The sequence below is a fragment of the Miscanthus floridulus genome, chromosome 3 (genome assembly GCF_019320115.1).
Source record: "Miscanthus floridulus cultivar M001 chromosome 3, ASM1932011v1, whole genome shotgun sequence".
NCBI lineage: Eukaryota > Viridiplantae > Streptophyta > Magnoliopsida > Poales > Poaceae > Miscanthus > Miscanthus floridulus.
In genome coordinates this window covers 12318271-12334856 of record NC_089582.1, presented here as the reverse complement: position 1 = coordinate 12334856, position 16586 = coordinate 12318271, and the positions used below count along the sequence as shown (strand labels likewise).

Sequence of the window (16586 nt, the reverse complement as noted above, 5' to 3'; positions counted from 1 at the left end):
GTACTAGGAGGTGTGTCATGATATTAAAGAAGGATGGAGGGAACACCAACTCAAAGCTGACAAGACATTGAACCATATCATTCTATAGAGTAGCTAGTTCCACTAGATTGATTGCCTTCTGAGAAATTGCATTGAGGAATGCACATAGCTTCACGGTGGCTAGACGTACATGTGGAGGTAGAATTCCTCTTAAAGCAACTAGAAGCAATTGCGTCATAAGCACGTGGCAGTCGTGGGACTTTAAGTTTAGAAATTTCTTCTCTGGCACATTTATTATACCCTTTATATTGGAGGAGAATCCCGATGGGACCTTGATGCTGCTTAGACATTCGAACATGCTATCCCTCTCTTCTTTGCTAAGCGTGTAGCTAGCAGGACTTAAGTAATGACGTCCATCATCTGTCTTCTTTGGATAAAGGTTGCCTCGTTCTTTCATGCCCTGCAAGTCCTGGCGTGCTTCAAGTGAATCCTTTGGCTTCCCGTACACACCCATGAATCCTAACAGGTTCACACAAAGATTCTTTGTCAGGTGCATCACGTCGATTGTGTTGCAGACCTCTAGGACTTGCCAATAGGGTAGCTTCCAAAAGATGGACTTCTTCTTCCACATGGGTGCGTGTCCCTTAGCATCTTTGGGAATAGATTCGCTGCCTTGTCCATTTCCAAATACTACTTTCACATCCTTGACCATTGCGAGTACATCTTCCCCGATTCGGTTATGAGGCTTCTTCCGGTGGTCTGGCTTACCTTTAAAATGCTTCCCTTTCTTTCTTACTTGGTGATTTAAAGGAAGGAATCAGCGATGGCCAAGGTAATGATCTTTCGACATCTTTTCAAATATGTACTGTCAAGGTCATCAAAACAATGTGTGCATGCATTATATCCTTTGTTTGTCTGACCTGAAAGATTACTTAAAGCAGGCCAATCATTGATTGTTACGAACAACATTGCTCATAGGTCAAAGTGTTCTTGTTTGTACTCATCCCAGACACGTACACCTGGTTTGTTCCATAAAACTAGAAGTTCTTCAACTAATGGCTTCATATAGACATCAATGTCGTTGCCAGGTTGCCTCAGACCTTGGATGAGGATCAGCATCATAATGAACTTTCGCTTCATGCATAACCATGGAGGAAGGTTGTAGATACATAGAGTAACTGGCCAAGTGCTATGACTAGTTGCCTGCTCCCCAAAAGGATTCATACCATCTGTACTTAAGGCGAACCTTAAGTTTCTAGCCTCATTTGCAAACTCTAGAAATTCCCTGTCTATCGCTCTCCACTGGGACCCATCAGCTGGGTGTCTCAACATATTGTCTACCTTACAGTCTTCTTTATGCCACCGCAACAACTTTGCATGGTCTTTATTTCTGAACAAACGTTTTAAGCGTGGTATTATAGGAGCTTACCACATAACCTTGGTAGGGATTTTCTTTCTAGGACGTTGTTCACCCTCGATGTCACCAGGATCATCGCGCCTGATCTTATACCGTGATGCTTTACATACTGGGCATTCATCCAAATTCTCGTATTCATTGCCATGGTAGAGGATGCAGTCATTAGGACATGCATGTATCTTCTGGATTTTTAATCCCAAAGGACAGACAACCTTTTTTGCTTCGTACGTAGTGGTAGGCAATTCATTTGGCTTCGGAAGCATCTTCTTTATGAGGTTCAATAAATTCCCAAATGCCTTGTCAGATACACCATTCTTTGCCTTCCACTGTAGCAATTCCAGTGTTGTACCCAGCTTTTTTTGCCCCTCTTCGGCCGTCGGGTATAGCAACTTCCTATGATCCTCAAGCATGCGCTCGAACTTAACTTTCTCTTTTTCACTTTCGCATTCTTGTTGTGCATCACGAATGGCATCGCCAAGAGCATCACCGAGATCATCTTCTGCCACTACCTCTTCTTCAACTCCCCCATTGTAGTATCATCAAAGGCACCATACTGAGCAATAATGTCATCAATGTCTAAATCTTCTCCTTCACCTTTTTCCATCATGACCCCGCTTTCTCCATGCTTAGTCCAACATATATAGTTTGACATGAACCTGACTTAAGCAAATGTGAATGAAGACTCATTGAGCTTGAATATTCCTTTAAATTCTTACATAGGGCACGTGGACAGCACATGAAACCATCCCGCTTATTTACCTCGGTCACACCTAAGAAATAGTGCACGCCCTCAATAAAGTCTTGGGAGCGGCGATCGGTATTGTACATCCAATGGCGTGACATAATTTGCATTACACGACAAATTATGAAAACCTTGAACATAATTAAGTATTTTATTACACAACATAGATAACACACACACGGTTGATTAATTAACTAAGCCTGGCTACAACGTAAGCAATCCCAACTATCACTAAACAAACTAAAACTACAATACACATCAGTAACATAATTATTTCGTGACCGTACACAACTAAAACAGACAAATCATTCATCTGTTGAATATCAATAAGCTTCTCCTGCTGGCTCACTGCCTCATCATCAGCAGCCGCTACCTCAAGCGCACCCGAATTCTGCACGTATGTAGCATAATCTTCCTCCCAGTACCAATCATCGCATCCATTGCCCTCCCACTGAAATTAAAGCCAAAAAATATTTAGTCAAAAATATTCAAGAAAAGGAGGTCAATTAGCCATAATAATCAAATGCGTAACAAACTTACATCGTGATCCGGGCACTTGTAGAAAACACGACCCTTGTTGGGTCCCTGTCTCTTGACTCAGTACTCCATCACAATCTTCTGCTTACACTTGCCGCAGATAATGAGAGGGAGTTCTGGCCTCAGTCGTTTCGCAACCGAACGAGAGGTCGAGGATCCGGTACCAGTTGTCATCTACTTTCTATACTTATTTTTGCAAACTAGTGTAAATTTCACATTTTCTAAAATAATATATTTAAACAAAACTAAAATTATTTATTTATCTAACTAAACCATGAAATATGTACTATGTATAATAGTAAAATACCAAACTATCAAGTGATTTTACTATTGTAAATCATCATGTGATTTTAAGCTAAAAATGACATAGAAATCATAATCAAATCCACCATATCAAGTTACTTTCTATACTTATTTTTGCAAACTATTGTAAATTTCTCATTTCTAAAGTAATATATTAAAAAAAATAAAAATATTTATTTATCTAACTAAACCATGAAATGTACTACATATACTAGCAATACTAAACTATCAAGTGATTTTGATGAACTAATTTAACTTTTGTTTATCCAAACATATATGCAAATCATCATGTGATTTTGAGCTAAAAATGACATAAAATCATAATAAAGTCCAACATATAAAGTTACACATGCATCTACATCGCAAAATGAGATAACCTACTAATAAAACATAAGAGGATTAAGTTTGTTACCTCCAAAATCGAAGAGCAACACCAATGGAGGGGGAGAGAGCAAGAACAACAGTAAGCTGAAGAACAGAGGCAGTGCGTTTGAATGGAAGGGCTCGGGCTCAGGAGGAAGAAATGAGCTGGTTTATAGGCCGGGATAATTAGTCCTGGTTAGAAGGCCAAACCAGGACTAAAGATTAATCTTTATTCCCGGGGCATCACCCAAACCGGGACTAAAAGCTTTAGTCCCGGCTGGTATTACCAACCGGGACTAAAGGCTGGTATTACCAACCGCTTAGTCCCGGTTGGTAATACCAGCCGGGACTAAAGATCCCTGCCCCGCGGACGACCGTTGGGCAGGAACCTTTAGTCCCGGGGACAAAAAATGTCGAAGCTAATGCCAAATTGGGACATCATTCTAAAGTCTGTTCTCTAGTAGTGCATGCCCGTCCAGCCCACAAAGTAAGCTCTGTATGCCGAACGTACGGAGTACTGACCATCAGCTGACCAGCGCCAGATGAAGCGATCAGATTCCAAAGGCCGCAGCTGAACGTCTTGAGCCTCGCCCATAGCTGAACATACTCGTAAAGAACTAGGGCAGTATGGGCACCGGTGATGTCACGCACCCAACGGCGATCAATGAGGGCGTCCTTAACTGAACGCCCGAGTCTCCTCCGTCCGACTGCCTTGACGAGGTTGGGGCCGAAAGTGGGAATGGCCGCAGCAGGCAGCCACACGTCAGTCCAGAACTGTGTGGAGGCGCCGTCGCCAATCTCGACAGTGATCGATGAGCTGAACATGGAGGATATCTTTCTTTCCAGAGTAGACGGCAGCAACGTCCAAGAGGAGCCGGGCTTGGTCCGGAGTAGCCATTCCCATCATAAACGTAGCGCATACCCGAGGATTCTAACGTCAGGGATCCCCAGGCCTCCATTGCCTTTGGGTGCGCACACTATCGGCTAGGCGATCTTGCAGCGTCCACAAGAGTCCGACTTGGAGCCAGCCCAGAGGAAAGCGCGACGTCGTCGGTCAATCTCGCCAATGGCCCATGCCGATAGGCAGCAGCAGATGGAGATGTGCACTGGAATGGCGGATAGGGTCGTCTGGGTCAGGGTCGCGTGCCCTACGTCAGTTAGGAGACCGGCCTTGCAAGTTGGTATGCGGGCCGCTACCGCATCGACGAGCCGCTGCTCCTCGTAGCGATTAATCCTGGAGAGCGACAGCGACGCGCCCAGATATCCGGTGGGGAAGTCCAGGATCTTGCAAGGGAACACCTGATGCACCGCGTCAATCTGTGACTGGGAGCATCGGATCGGTGTGATGAAGCACTTGTCGACGTTGGTGACGAGTCCGGACGCTCCCGCGAAGAGGTCCAGGATGCGCCGCATGTTGGTGAAGTCATTCACATTTGGGGAGAGGAAGATGATGAGGTCGTCGGCATGAACAGACGCGTGTTGCTTGATCCTGTCCAACAAAGGAGTGAATATTGCCCGCCGATCCGCCTCGTGAATGAGCGCGTTCCACACCTCCATGACGATCACAAAAAGGAGGGGAGACAGGGGGTCGCCCTGTCGTAGGCCGCGGGCGTGGCAGATGCGGTTGCCAGGACGTCCATTGACCAGCACTGTGGTGCTAGCGGTGCGCAACATGGAGGAGATCTAGTCCCGCCAACGGAGTGGGAAACCGGCGTGTCGATGTTTCGAGTTGCCACCGACTAGTAAATTTCTAATATTGCGCGTCTGGCTCAGATTGTGTGTCTAGAGGACACGAGGTTTATACTGATTCGGGTAGAATGTCCCTACGTCCAGTTCATTGCTACTACTCGTGTTACTAGTACCGAAAGTTCGTAGTAGGGGTTATAAACGGGCGAGAGAGGGACATGTCCCAAGTCTCTGATGGAAAGAATGAATGGGTGCCAAGAGCTCGGTCGCTGCTCAGCCGTGTGTTTGGGGTTTGATGGGTTTGTTCGGATCTGGCTTGAACCGATTGATGGTCCGATGAGTTGATGCCCCTTATGAGACGCCCTACTTTCCCTTTTATAGGCCAAGGGAAAGCGCGGGTTACAGCGAAGGAAGAGAGGAGAATGAGAGGGAGCCGAAGTCCTTTAGGAGCGCCGAGTCCTTCTTCTCCTTCATGCGGATCCCGCTGACCCTATAGACGTCAATAGGGACAGCTTCACGTCGCGGCCATGTCCGTCACTGGCGCCATGCGCAGGCGTCATCTGCCGGTCATGGTCCTCCACTCCGTCCTGGCGGACGTCGTGGTAAACTGACGCACCTGTCAGTGTTCGTATGGGGGTTAGGCAGAACAGCACCGGTACGCCCGACGCTGTTCCTGATGTGAATCCCCAGGTATGGCCCGTCACGGCCACGGGTTACATCGGGGCATGCCGGTTATTTCCCTGGTGTCAGAGCTTTGACCCAGGGCCATACACTTGGACCTGGAGTGGTTGGCGGCGACATGGGTCTCCGTCGGGTGAGACGGAGCCCCCGGCCTCGGGGTCGGGTGAGGCAGAGTCCCCCCCAGAGGCTGGGCGAGGCGAAGCGCAAACCCGATGGTCAGACGAGGCGGAGCCCAAACCCAAGGGTCGGGCGAGGCGGAACCCTCCCCCAGAGGTCGGGCGAGGCGGAGCCAACCCTCTGAGGTTGGGCGAGGCGGAGCCCGCGGCCTCGGTGTCGGGCGAGGCGGAGCCAGCCCTCAGAGGTCGGGCGAGGCGGAGCCAGCCCTCAGGGGTCGAGCGAGGCGGAGCCAGCCCTCAGAGGTCGGGCGAGGCGGAGCCAGCCCTCAGAGGTCGGGTGAGGCGGAGCCCTCGGCCTCGGTGTCGGGCGAGGCAGAGCCAGCCCTTAGAGGTCGGGCGAGACGAAGCCCGCGCCTCGGTGTCGGGCGAGGCGGAGCTAACCCTCAGAGGTCGGGCGAGACGGAGCCCGCAGCCTCGGTTTCGGGCGAGGCGGAGCCCGCCCCCAGAGGTCGGGCGAGGCGGAATCCACCTTTAGAGGCCGGGCGAGGCGGAGCTTGTGCACCTGGGGGTCGGTTGGAGCTGTAGTCGCGCTCTTGACTGCTTGGATGAATCAATGTTGATGGTTATTAGCTCCTCCTCTTCGGGTACCCTAGTATTGGTCCCCGACACGGCGTGCTCCAGAACCTCAAGCAGGAACGGCCAGGCCACAGAGTCGAAGGCCTTGGCGAGGTCCATTTAGAGCAGCACCGCTGGCAACGGCGGGCGTGCAGCCATCTGCACGTAAGCTGCACCGTCTTGAAATTCTCGTGTATCTGCCGACCTCGGATGAATGCCAATTGGTTGAGCCTGACCAACTTATGCATTCTTGGTGCTAGACGCAAGGCCAGGCACTTGGAGAAAAGCTTCCCCATCGAGTGAGTCAAGCTGATGGGTCTGTAGTCCTTTAACCCCGCGTTTGCATCTTATGCAGCAGCAGCATGACAGCTTCGTTAAGGTGGTGAAAGCTTCTAAAGGCCATGTCCCGTAGCGCCTGGAAGGTGCGAACGACATCGCGCCCAACGATCCCCCAGGCTGCCCTGTAGAAGGAGCCGTTCAGCCCATCGGGGCCAGGGGCGCGGTTAGACAGTGTTTCCTTGACTGCCGTGGCAATCTCAGCCGCGGAGAACGGAGCGGCTTGGTCAGCAAGGTCCAGCTGGGGAAGCCCAAGTTGGGGTAGGTCAATGCGATGCGCCCGGTTGAAGGCAGTACGTCCCTAGCAGATCATTATAGTATGAAAAGACGATGTTCTCCTTTGCTTCCTCTTCAGAGAACGTTTGCCCGTTATGGTTGATGGCGAAGAGGTAGTTTTTGCGACGACGATGGCAGGCCTGTAGGTGGAAGTACCGCGTGCATGCGTCGCCCTCGCTGAGCTGCTTGGTTCTGGCGCGTTGCCGCGCCATGGTCCGGCCCAGGGAGGCCAGGCCGAGGACGGCATGTTTCAGCTCCTTCCGTAGATCCATCTCCTCGGCAGAGAGTTGCCTAGTCTCCTGTGCCGTGTCCAGCTCGTAGATCACCGCCCTCGCCGCCGCCAGCTGTAGGCGGATGTTGCCGATCTTTGTTGCGCGCCAGCTTCTTAACGCCTTAGCGACAGCACGTATTTTTTGGTCTAAGACTAAAGTTTTCCAGATGGGTCAGGCCCGCTGGGCTGACACGGGCACGGCCCGATAAAGCACGGCCCAAGCACGGCCCGGCCCGCATGGCCCCGTTCCCGTGCCTGGCACGGCCCGCACCCGTGCCCGTGCCTGGGCCTTGAGTTCGGCCCATGGGCCAGCACGGGCACGGCACGGAAAAGCGGCCTGGCCCGGCATCGGCACGGCCTGATGAACGCCAGCCGTTGGATCAGGAACCCTAAATGATTCTAACCGTTGGATCCGACCATTGGAACGCGGTGTATATAAGCCGCGCTGGCCTCACTCCCCTCTCCCACCCGAAAGGCGAAAGGCCGAAACCCTACTTCATTTCCCACTCCCCCGCGCCGGTCTCCTCGCTTGCGCTCAGTCAGCCGTGGCGAACGGCGACTCCCAGGGGCGAGGGCGACGGCGGCTCCCCGTCGTCCCCTCCTCTACGTCTCGCCCTCCGGCGGCTCCTGAGCCGGAGCTACGAAGATCCAGGTAGGATACCCACCTCTACTTCTTCTCGCCATCCCGCAGCTCCCCGTTCATCTTGCTTCTTCGTCTTCAATTCTTCTCTAACTTGTGTGTTTTGTTCTACAGATCCGCTGATCCGCTGCTGCTCGGAGGAGTCGGAGCTCCTTCTACATCGCCGGCGACTGGGAGGTAAGAAACCCTAACCCTAGATCTGGTCTCACTTCTTCTTCTTCTCCGTTCCCAATCTAACTTCTTCTTCTTCTCTTTTGTGTTTTGGCAGCCGTTTGAGGCCAGCGCCAGTGAGAATGCCGGCCGTGGCCCGGCCCCCCGCTGTCTCTGAAGACACGGTGGAGGCTAGTGCCACGGCCATGGAAGATGAAGACGAAGATGAGAGGCTGCGGAGCCTCCCTGGTGATGACGAAGACGACGACATGGGCGAAGACGACCTAGAAGAGCTCTTCGACCGTGGAGCTCGAGCTGGCGCAGAGGGGGACCCCATCGACCTTGATGCTGCAGAAGGGGGTGGTGGAGAAGAAGACGGTGAGAACGACGACGATGACAAGGTATCACGCCCATCTACCTCTGATGTCTGGAACGACTTCAAGAAGCTCTTCAAAATCGGTCCCAAAGGTAAGAAAATCAGGTATGGCGCTGTCTGCATCCATTGCCACAAGGAGTACTCCGGTAGATCTAGTGGTGGCACTGGACATCTTCGTCGTCACCGTGCTAAATGTGCTAAGAGGCTTGAGAAAACTAGGAACTATACTCAGTCTCAAATCTCTTTTAATCCTGATGGTTCTATGTGTAATTGGGAGTACTGTCCTATGCGTGCTCGTACTGAATTGTGTCGATTGCTTGCTAGGGTAGATGTTCCTATCAGCTTTGGTGAATCTAATGCTTTTGAGGAGTACATAAAAAATACTCATAATCCTAAGTTTGTTGCTGTCTCTAGACAAACCACCATTAGAGACTTGACCAAAATGTTTGATGAAAGAAAGGTTAAGCTTGTTGAACGACTTGCTTCTGATTCTGTTAACTGTGTTTGCCTTACCTCCGATATATGGTCTGGCAATGCCAAAGAGGATTATCTTAGTGTTGTTGCTCATTACATAAATCCTGATTGGCAACTAGAGAAGAGGGTGCTTGGTCTTGTGCTTATTGATTGTTCCCATAATGGACAGAACATTGCTGATAGAGTTGCATCTGTACTTGGTGAATATGGTGTGCTTGAAAAAGTGTTTGCTGTTACTTTGGACAATGCTTCATCTAATGTTTTTGCCATGCGTATGCTTAGACCTATTTTGTCTAAATATCTTGGTCTTGAGGTTCCTGCAGAGGATCCAAGACATTCTGAATCTGCTGTTACTACTATGTTCTTGCATCAGCGTTGTGCATGTCATATAATCAACCTGATTGTTAAGGAGGCACTTGACTTTCTTAAACCTTTGATTGAAGTTTTTAGAACTGCAATATCATTTTTGAACTCATCTAACCAGAGAATTGCAGCATACAAAAACTACTGTATTGCAGCTGGTTTTAGGCCAAGAAAGTTTCAGTTGGACATGGATGTGAGGTGGAACTCTACATATCTCATGCTTAAGACTTTGTTTCCTCATAAAGATCCTTTCACTACTTTCATTCATGCCAACTATCCTAGAGTTGAAGATGGTGAGTTGCTTCTAACTGGGGAGCATTGGACTGTTGCTGAAAAAGTATTCAAGTTTCTTGAACTGTTCTATGATGCTACAGTTGCATTGTCTGGTGTTTACTATCCTACATCTCCACTTATGCTTCATTATCTTGTTAAAATTGCTATACACCTGAATAATTATGCTAATGACATTCACCTTAGAGATGTGATTCAACCTATGGTAGACAAATATAATAAGTATTGGAGGGACATACCTTTGCTCTATTCTTTTGCATTCATCTTGGACCCTAGAGCTAAAATGAAAGGTTTGTCAAAAGTGCTGAGAAAGTTGATGAACCTTACCAGTACAGATTACAGTGCTTACCAGGTTGGCACTAGAGCTAGACTGACAGATGTTTACAATAAGTATGAGGAGAAGTTTGGAGCTGTTAGGTTGAGGAGGACTGTCCCTCAAAACCTGTCTGGTAAGAAAAGGTCTGCTTGGGATGAAATATATGATGATGATTCTAATTCTTCTGGTGGGGGTACATCTTCTACTTCTATGCTGCATTCTACTCTTAATCTATCTAGAGATACATCTGCTACTGCTTTGCTGCATGCTGCTACTTCTACAGGTTCTAATGCATCTGAACTTGTTAACTACTTGGACTGTGACACTGTTAGCCAGTTGGATGATTCATTTGACATCTTGAGATGGTGGCATGAGCACAAACTGACATATCCAGTGCTGTCCATCATGGCTAAGGATGTTTTAACTGTTCCTGTGTCTACCATATCTTCAGAATCCACTTTTAGCATGACTGGCAGGATCATCGAGGAGTGGCGGAGGAGGCTGAAGCCGGAGACGGTGGAGATGCTCACCTGCATCAAAGACTGGGAGTTGGCGGAGGCAAGGCTGCAACACAATGTGGAGGACAAGGAGCTTGAAGAAGCATTCGAAGAACTCTATCTTGATTAGTGCTTATTGATGCCAAGGTACATCACTAAACCAAAACCTAACACACTGTGGAGGACATCACTAAATCTACATCATTATCCTAATGCTAACTCTGTTCTCTCTGCAGCACAATGTGGAGGACAAGGACAAGGACAACTGGACAAGGACAAGGACAACTGGACAAGGATTCTTGAAGAAGCTTTTGAAGACCTTGGACAATTAGTTTCTCTCTTAGTTATCATTTCTGTAATGGGATTGTAATTTGAAACTTGGACAATGATGTAAGATTAAGAACAATGAACTTATCTGGAGCTTGGCTGTGCTCTTTTCCTGCCTAGGGTTTCTCACAAGGGTGAGTTTTACCTAGGTGGGTTTTTAATGAGGCAGCCATTGCACAAGCACCCTATCTATTACTATTTTCTTAACTCTCTGTGTGTTTGATCTGATTTTGCTTCTCCACTTCAATTTCTGGAGTTGTTGATTTGAAAATGTGATTGTGAAGTTAAATATGATGCTACCAAATTGCTTGTGACAGAAAATGTTCATAGTGCCTAGGCTGGCACGGCACTGACGTGCCACCGTGCCTGGAGGCACGGCACGGCACGCTTCAGCACGGTGGCATGTCAGGCACGGCACGGCGGGCCACTGTGCCACTTAGTGCCGTGCCTGATCGGGCCCGTGCCCGTGCCGGGCCGGGCGGCCCGGTTGGCCAACTATATCTAAGACCCTGCACGGATCAGATGCCGCGATGTGGCCATCCCAGGCGATGCGGACCACATCCTGGAAGCCATCGATCTTGGTCCAATAATCGTCGAACCGAAATCGAGGGCGTGCCCAGGGCTCGGAGTTGAGCACGAGCAGGAGAGGCGCGTGGTCCGAAGAATCACTGGAGAGGCAGCGTAGGTGGTGGCAAGAATATTGCTCGAGCCAATCCACTGTAGGGGGGAGTCCCTGTGGTTGGACCAGGTGTACAACCTCCCCGAGAGGTGTAGCTCGTCAAGGTGAAGGTCGTCCAGCACGCTCCTGAAGCTACGCATCAGGCCGGGGTACAATCTTATCGCTCGCTTGGTAGATCATGTTGAAGTCGCCAAGTCGCCCTTCTCGCGTGGTTCGTGGGGCCATACACGTTGGTAAGCCGGCCACCACGGCTCAACCAGCCCGTTGAGCGGCGTTAGGCGCATGGTGATCGAGAAGTAGGTTGGCCGAGCGGGGCGGACCTCAGTTTGGAGATGGGCCTGCCTGAAAGAGGTCAGGTGTCCAATACTCCAATGCTCTCCTCTCCTCCGTCCGGCATCCTCACTGTCTGCGATTTCATTCCCCATCCCGCAATCCAGCAGCAGAACCCTAGCTCCGCCGCCCGCCGGCGCTGCCAGGCTCGGAGCAAGGCCGAGCAAAGGCGCCTTGCCGCGGCCGCTGCCGGATGCGCTCCTGGAGGAGGTGCTCCGCCGCTTGCCGCCGCACAAGCCCGCGGAGCTCGTCCGCGCCGCGCTCGTCTCTAGGCACTGGTGCCGGATGAGCTTCTACACTTGTGGGGTTCTGCCTATCTGTAGTCATGTTTATCCATAGCTCTCATTTGTCTGTTTATGACATTGTCGGTGCTAAGCTTATGGACAATTATCTTAATGAGTTTGTGCAAGTGTTGCTGTTAACTGATGTTGTATAATTTACTATTGTCGAGGAATAATTGTTCATTGAGGAAAAATTTGATTACTCAATCAGCTGATGATATTCTCATCAAAATTTGTAAATTGTTGCAGCATTGAAGGCAGCCTTGTTCAGGTGAGGAACCAGGTGCAGGTGGCTAGCTCAAGTGCATGACAAACCTAAGGTGCTCATGTCGGAGCTTCTCTGGCAAGGGAAGACTGAGTAGTAGTAATGGTAAATACTAGTATGAGATCTATGGTAGGACCGCACCGTTTGCATCAGTCAGACCTTAATTAGTTGGATTTCAAGGTTTTTGTTTTTTAAGTAGGAGTTTTTTAACGGCCCCAGGTCATATAGAGCTTCAATATAAATCTGTCACGTGTTGTCCCCTGGACTGCCCTACTTGAATCTGTGATGTGCTGTAGTATTCCTGTTTTGTGATGAAATCTGGAAACGCGTGTGTGCATTCTGTTCCTTTTAAACACATCTAGGACCAAGAGAATGACCGTTACTAAACGAAAGCATTGCAATTTCATATGCTGAATGTCATCCGTACATAAATTTCTGCTGGCTCAACATCTTGTGGCTTATAATTGTTTGGATGTAACCAGAAATTACTAGCTTATTGCTGGGATGGTGCATCAAGCTAGGCATTTTTATTTGACGGCTTCCTCCACGCTGGAGGCTGACATCTATGAAACTGCAGCCTGGCTGGTAAAGCTCTGCTTATAACAGATCCGGATGCAAAAATCCTTCAGTCTTTGCTTGTGTTCATTCACTTGCCTGAAGGCGTCGTTCATCGGTTTGGTTCGTTCGTAGTCTTGCTCATCAGAGTGCGGGTCACAAAGCATGGACGAACAATGTTCAGGACTTGCTGATCTTTGGTTCAGTTTCTGTACACTATAGCTGGCCATTCGGGCCGCCCGGCCCGGCTCGGCATGGGCCCGTGGGCACGGCACGGTAGAGCACGACGGGCCGCCGGGCCGTGCCGCCCCAGTCCACCGTGCCTAACCGACGGCCCAGGCACGGCCCGTCGGGCCACTTTCCGTGCCGGGCCAGCCCGGAAAGCACGGCCTTTTTAACAGGCCAGGCCGGCCCGAGGCCTGCCTCAGCAGGGGAAGGGAGAGAGGACGGAGGACGAGGTCAAAACGGCGGCGGCGGGTGGCACGGAGGGCAGGAGGCCCGTCTCCCGCGTCGCGCGTGGGGAGAAGCAGGGTGCGAGTGCGGTCATCCCGAAGCCCGCAACCACAGCCAAGAGAAAGAGAGAGAGAGCGAGGCGGGGGAGGGGAGGCCGTCGGCGCGAGCTGCTCGAGTCGCGGGAGGTGGCGGGCTGGCGGCGACCGCCGGATCCGACGGCAGGAGCCAAGAGGAGGATGGAGGAGGCTGCCCGCTCGACGCTGCTGCTGCTGTCGAGCTCGACGCCGCGCAGCCGAGGCGGATCCGGCTGGAGGCGGCGGCCGCGCACCCGCGCGTGGCAGGAGGAGGCAGGGGCAGCCCGCGGGAGGTGACGGCGGACGCCATCGAGGAGGATCTGGCCGCGTGCAGCAAGAAGAGGTAGGGAGGTGAGGAGCCCCGAGCCCACGGTGGTGCACCTCAGCGGTGGAGTGGAGAAGGAAGGACGGAGGAGCGAGCTTGCGCGTGTGGGAAAGGGGGACGGAGGGCGAGCCAGGCGAGGCGAGGGCGAGCTTGCGCTGTGGTGTGGAGCCGGCCCGTGCGCTTTTATATGTGGAAGGGGGGAGGCAGGGAAGGTGGGCCGGCCGCGGCCCTTGGGGAGGGGAGGATGAGTGAGGAGGGGGAGGGGGGTGGCCGGGCCGCTATCGGGCCGGCTGACGCAGGCCGGGCCGTGCCGTTCCAGCCCACGGGCCTGAGCAGTGGCCCAGGCACGGCCTGCTCCCTCGGGCCGGGCCAGCCCGGGCCCACATGTCATCGGGCCGTGCCGTGCTCGTGTCGGGCTAAAAAAGCGGGCTTCATGCCGCGCCGTCGTGCCTCGGGCTGCATGGACAACTATACTATACACACGAATCTTATTTGGAGAAGAGGAGTTATTACACGAGGAGCAGAGGGCCGATCTCTATCCTATTTGTTGATGGGCCTACAACGCCAGAGGGAGCCCATCTACATTCAGAGGTGGGGCCCATCTGGAAGAGTCCAAGTGCAAAGCTCCGTCCTCACAATCCAGCGGCAGCCCCTAGCTACCTCCTTCGCCCCCGCCGGCGCCGCCGGGTTCGCATCGCAGCCCGACCGAGCAAAAGCACCATGCCGCCGCCGCTGCCGGATGAGCTCGTGGAGGAGGTGCTCCTCCGCTTCCCGCCAGAGAACCCCGCGGGGCTCGTCCGCGCCGCGCTCGTCTGCAGGCGCTGGCGCCGCCTCGTATCCGACCCCGGCTTCCGCCGCCGCTTCCGCAAGTTCCACCGCAGGCCCCCGATGCTGGGGATGCTCTGCAACGCCTACGACTACCTCAAAAGGTTCCACTTTGCCCGATTCATTCCCATGACCGGCTCCTGCTCCCGGCGCACCGACTTCGAGGGCTTGCGCGTGCTGGATGCCCGCCACGGCCGTGTTCTCGTCAGGAGAGGCAGAGGCAGCGTCCTTGCCGTCTGGAACTCCATCACGAATGAGGTGCGGGAGCTTCCCTTTCCGCAGGAGTCAAACCACTGGACCGCTGCAGTCCTCTGTTCCGCTGCTGCCAGCGCTTGCGACCACCTTGATTGCCACCATCTACCCTACCTTGTTGTTTTCGTGTGCTCCAAATATGACCGCGAAACTTTTGTCTACACCTACTCATCCGATGCTGCTGCCTGGACTCAGCAACGTTACCTCGTCAAATCCTGGATGGGCAGTGCGCTTGTGGGGAACGCTCTCTACTTTGGAGATCTGATCAGAGGCACAGCTCTCAAGTACAATTGGGAATTGCGTCGGACGTCGTTGATTCGACTACCATCTCTATCGCCTGATTCTCTGCTTACAACCACGGAGGATGGTGGACTGGGACTCGTCACTAGACATGTCTCCAAACTGTACGTGTGGTCAAGGAAGGATACTCATGAAGTAGATAATAATGCTATATGGGAAAGAAGAGTCATTGAGCTTAACACGGTGTTCCCTGTTAATGTCATCGTCAAAACACTTTATCTGGTTGGCTCTGCGGATGGTATTGGTACCATTTTCATGAGGACGGGCGATGAGGTATATGCAATTGATCTAAAGACCTGTAAGGTGAAGAAGGTATTCGAGGGCAGAAGCACCCACTCTGTTGTTGCATACATGAGCTTCTGCACTCCACAGGTACATGTTGCTTATTTTTAGCTTTTACAATGTTCAGAACGAGAAATAATTTAGTTGCTAAAATGGTGATGGCTTCTGCATAACTTATTTTTGGAACTGCAATATCACAATCTTGTACTACCGAATTGGGTTGATCCTACCTAAATCTATCTTTTGTTGTGGGCAATCTTTGATTAGATATAATAAATTATTGATGTTTGCTTGGTGGGAAATAACTGTTATCTAGGGCAAGCTTAATTCCTCAATGAGCTGGTGTAATTCTTATTTTTTTTCATTGCTGCAGCATTGGGAGGCACTTGTACAAGTGAGGGACCAAGTGCGAGTTGCTCAAGTGCATGATAAACTTAAGGTGCATCAATGAGATCTATGGTTGGGCAGCAGTTTGTGCATCAATGAGATTGGTGGCCTTAATTCGTTGGCCTTTTTATAGTTGTTTCTGTGAATTTTTTTATCTTGATGATTGGCATCAATGTATCAGTCTTATATGCAAGCTGTGAACTCCTACATTATCCTACTTGCTCTGTGGCTGTATATATACTCCAGTATTCCTTCCTGCTTGTGATAAAATTCTGAAATGTGCTTATTGAATAATGCAAATTATGAAATCAAAGCATTGCAATTTGAAATGTTGGATGCCTGCACATCATTCTGAAAAATGAATCCGAGGTTCAGTTCCCGTGAATGGAACATGTGCCCAAGTAGCAGCAGGTGTTGATGGTGAATCATGCTTTGTCGTTGCTTGGCGAATGCAATCCTGAAGCATGCATGAGCAGTGTTCAGGGTTTTCAGTTCTGTGCGTGCCTTGCAGTGCTGCTCTGCTCTCCTCTTGGGAATGAAGTTGGTTCTGCTAAAAAATGGTTCTGAGGTTCAGTTCAAGTGAGCAAGCATCCGGGAGGGAGTGTCCTTCAGTTCAGATTCAGTTTACAAGAGGTCAATATCCAACGCTCTTCCTCCCCTCCGTCCGACCGTCTTCGTCACTGTCTGTGCGAGCGGCAAAACCCTAAACTCCGCCGCCTGCCGGCGCCGGCAGACTCGGAGCCCGGCCGAGCAAAAGCGCCATGCCGCGGCCGCTGCCGGATGAGAGGGGCTCCTCCGCCTGCCGCCGCGCGAGCCCGCGAA

General features: G+C 51.1%; 1 protein-coding gene across 1 annotated transcript; it reads left to right on the top strand.

Moving 5' to 3' along the window:
- The first annotated feature begins 14399 nt into the window (after window positions 1-14399).
- On the top strand, window positions 14400-16009 carry LOC136541380 (uncharacterized). The gene is made up of 2 exons (XM_066533226.1): window positions 14400-15467; window positions 15751-16009. The coding sequence occupies exons 1-2, from the start codon at window positions 14439-14441 to the stop codon at window positions 15826-15828; spliced, it is 1107 nt and encodes a 368-aa protein (XP_066389323.1). The 5' UTR covers window positions 14400-14438; the 3' UTR covers window positions 15829-16009.
- Window positions 16010-16586: the final 577 nt, after the last annotated feature.